The sequence below is a fragment of the Egretta garzetta genome, unplaced genomic scaffold (assembly GCF_000687185.1).
Source record: "Egretta garzetta isolate BGI_Z169 unplaced genomic scaffold, ASM68718v1 scaffold372, whole genome shotgun sequence".
Lineage (NCBI taxonomy): Eukaryota > Metazoa > Chordata > Aves > Pelecaniformes > Ardeidae > Egretta > Egretta garzetta.
In genome coordinates, this window is record NW_009258889.1 from 538,605 (window position 1) to 542,666 (window position 4,062).

Genomic DNA, 4,062 nt, shown 5'->3' on the forward strand with positions numbered 1-4,062 from the left:
TATTTCCTCTTTATTTGGAGGGGGGAAGGAGGGTCGTCATCTTAGTCATCTTCTTTGAAAGAAGTCAGTTCCTGCTAAAATGTTTTTTCAGGAACTTTTGTCCAGCATAATACTAACTGGCTCGAGTAATAGACATTTCACCCATTCTCTTGGGAGACTGTTCCTCAGGTGAAATGGCTCTTTGGGTGGACGGTGTTCTGTTCACTTATTCACGGGGAGTCCTATTTCTGCTTGCTATTCTTCAGGAGTTTTGGGGCTGTACTTTAAGGATGAGAGATGTCCTTTTGCTCAGACACTTTTCCTCAAGTACCAAAGCATAAGTTGATAAGCATTTGCTAGATGCCCCTATATATTCCCTTCCCATCTAGTCTATATACAAAGTCCTGCTTTGTGCACAGCATGCACAGAGCATTACAGGATTTGAGGTTGGTTTGTTTTCAGAAGTTTTTGTGGTGTTGGAAAAAGTAATTTCTGTCAGTGCAGACTGGGAAGGATAATCTTGTTTTCTCGTTTGCATTTACACAATGATTTTGTAAGTTGAATTGCAAGACTTCAGACACATAGCTGTGTAAATTTTGAAAATATTTGTTTTAAATGTAATTTAAATTTGATGGAAGTTGTGAACTTGAGAATTTAATATTGAGCACCTTAAACTGGAATTTCATCTCTGTGAATGCAAAGATGGAGATTTGAAATGTTTTCTTTTTTTTTGATGTCCTTTTGGAATCAAGGAAATTACAATAATTTCATTCATTCTTTTCCAGATGGGAATGACAGGTAACACTAGTCCCTTTGGGCAGCCTTTCAGTCAAACTGGAGGGCAGCAGATGGGAGCTACAGGAGTGAATCCTCAGTTACCAAACAAGCCAGGCATGGCGAATAGTTTGTCTCCTTTTCCTGCCGACATCAAGAGTACTCCCGTCACCAGTGTGCCAAATATGGTGAGTTGTACCTGCCTGTTTCCCTTACTCATTTTGTCTTGATAGTGCATTCTTAATTCTTGGGTGATAGAGCTACTGCAACATTAATGGACTGGTTCTCCATGGTCATTTAAACATCAGGGTTGCCCCATGGTTCCTCACTACCGCTCTGCAGTGCGTGTAGAAAGTTTGTACATTTTTATGCAGTAATTTAACTTTCTAAGCAATCGCAGTGTTTTGTTACAAGAATTACATTACATCCTTTCATTTTGTCTGGGACACTTAGTTCCAAACCAGATGAAAACGTCTTCTCAGTAAGCTCTGTTTGTAGGTTTAAATTCCTAAATCAATGAGAATGTGTTGGATACATCATCAGCTTCTTGAAACTAAAGAGTGCATTTCATATCTGTTGAATCTGATACGGTAATCACACTACATGCTTCTCAGTTTATATTGTCCATGACTTGGCAGCTCGCAAGCTATGAGAGTAGTTCTTATTAGGATACCTTGCCCAAGTTTGTAGTACTCTGCTTACTAGAGTTTTCTTTATAAAGTGAAATTAAATATTCCCATTTGTCTCGGTATGTCTGCTTATTAATCAAACTGCTTGTGTAGTTTCTATGGAAACTCCAGCTTGTTGCATTTTATATTCTTATACATGATAGCAGTTACTATAGAAACTTGTAAAACCTTCCATAAGATGCAAATTGCTTATTTTTTAATTTAACTAGAAACCCAGCTATTTTTTGGCACAAGCAATGCTTGTCCTTCCATCAGTGAGTTTGCTACCTGCCTATCGCTAATAAGGCTATATATGAGAGGGAACAGGATGTAATAAACTTCCTCTTTTCGCCTGATTTTAGAGGACCACTTCCTAATTTTCGTTTAGTTACGCTGTGAAATCTTTGTTTAATACCATCTGTCATTTACTGCTTATGATGATGGGAAGGAGCTGGTGACTGGGATTAAGACCATCTTCAGAGTACCGCTTGCACTCATGCAGAATATTTGTAAAAGACAATTTGCTGCGTGACTATTCTAATTTTGTTTTTAAAATACTTGAACTTTGAATTAGGTGTAAAGCAAATGAATTACTGCTCTGATTCTGCAGAGAACCTGTAAATCTGCCCAAAGTGCTCAGGGACTGGATGATTCCGAAGCCTCATTTTCTGCTCATTTAAAAGTCAGGTTTTGGGAAGCCTAAATCTTAATGTACTTGGTTACTAGTACAGGATGTAATGGCAGCTATTCGTCTGGAATAAAAAAGGCATTTGTCATCAAGGCTTGTCTAGTGGGGGGGGAGGAAGTAAAAGAAAAAACTTTCAGTTTCCCTTCTCCCATCTTGTCTGAGAGACAGAGGAAAGTAAGGGAAACTTACTTTCCCAGTACTATCAATTGCAGCTTCTTTAAAATGTCATAAATATCAATTGTCTTCTGGGAGGACAATCAAACCCATCTTTCTTTGTTTCTCAGGTGTCAAAAGCTTTGTATGGCCAATAGATCTTTTTCTCCCTCAAGCCAATACAGAGAGTAATAGCCATTTCAGCCGATAGACATCTGTACTGTCGAGCCAAAAGGTCTCACTCAGCCCTGCTTATGGATTGTGTGGTGCTTAGAGTTTGATTGCTGTCCTGGTGGGGGTGGAACTTTCATCTTTAAAACCTGAAGTTCCCATCTAAACATTTTTATTGCAAAGCCAAGAATTTAAAAAGAAATGTCAGACTTGTTAAATTTTAACCTTTACTTGGCAGCAGTGGGTAAGGCAGTGTAATTATTTGGTAATAGTACATACATGGCCATATGCTGTTCTTTCCACAGGGACTTTGCTCTATTCAGCATACAATATGAACGGTGCCCTCTGAAAGAGCGTATAGTCAACATTTTGTTCTATTTTTGCTGCTCAGTGTGTAGCTGTGGGCCTTGTTGACTATATGTAGTAATGTATTTCACTCAGCCAATCTTTTCCAAACAGTCTCTTCTGTGGCAGTCATCACTGGAGCAGGCATATACTTTGAATTAGTTAATTTTCACAGTGCCTCTCGGAGATAAAGATGTTTTGCCCCAGTTCTAAACATGAGGGTGAGAGGCACAAAGAGAGTAAGACTGGAAGAATCTGCTGACTCTGAGTTTGAGGTTTGTAGGCTCTGGCTTGCTAAAGCCTTCCACATTTCATACGTTAAGGCATTATCTAAGGGTAAAATAACATTCACATCGGTTAGATGTGTGCTCCTCTAACTCATGGAAGTGATGTCCGTGTCTCACATTGGGCAACTAAAATATGACCCAAATGGCACTTGTGAAAAGTTGCTTGTGACAGAGGCAGCTCCCCAGAGCAGAGTTGCAGTGTTTGAACTATTACACCATGCTTTTCTTGCCGCAATCCTTTCGCCATTTGCTGTGTCCTGTGGTGCTTTAGCACCCTAGAGATGGTGGTTTGATTTAATGCGTTTGGCCTTGTGCGTGGCTTGCTGGAGACAGGGCCTGTCCTGTTCCCTGCAGGAGGCAGGAGTGAAGTGGAACGGGGTACAGGGTTGTGTTACCATCTATCAGAAATGAACCTGGGGAGGACCAGTTCAGCCTCCATCTACTACAGCAAGTGAAAGACCAACTACATCTTTTTAAAAAAGACCTCCAGGGTTTTTTGTGAGATGATTGGAACCACATATCTTGCTAAACCAGCCCTCTATACTATTCTTATCTTAAGGGGCCCAAAAGTACTATTCCATGTGAGAGACAAACCCATGTGAATGAAAATATTGGTTATATGTGGCATGTTGGAGGCAGGAAGCCAGATTCCAGCATGATGTTAAACGCTTTGGTTACCGCTAAGAATATCTAAATAAGAGGAAATAGAAAGGTGCAGCCCTTGTCTTAAGACCCCTTGGTCCTGAAAAGCAAGACATTTTTTAAATACTCCTTCAATCATTTGCCTTTCTCTGTAACCTTATGCGTACACTGCAAAAGTAAAGTGAAAGATGAGCATGTTTCCTAACCCACGTTACTCTAAGCAGCATCATGTGCAGCACCGCTGTCCCAAACGCTAACCGGGAATTTTCTCACTGCCAGGCTGGATAAACCTTTGCTGCAGCAGTGGAATGTTTGGGGTTTTTTAATCCAAATTCAGGCTACCACTCTCCTAAGA

The 4,062-nt window shown here is 40.2% G+C and overlaps 1 protein-coding gene across 3 annotated transcripts in view; it reads left to right on the top strand.

Annotated features, from left to right (window-relative positions):
• LOC104121974 (CREB binding protein) overlaps positions 1–4,062 on the top strand; it is an 83,605-nt gene that overhangs the window by 21,571 nt on the left and 57,972 nt on the right. For all 3 annotated transcript variants that reach the window (XM_035889664.1, XM_035889663.1, XM_009634046.2), the window contains one exon: positions 765–941. In XM_035889664.1, coding sequence (XP_035745557.1) covers positions 765–941 — 177 coding nt within the window. The remainder of the gene's footprint in view (positions 1–764; positions 942–4,062) is intronic.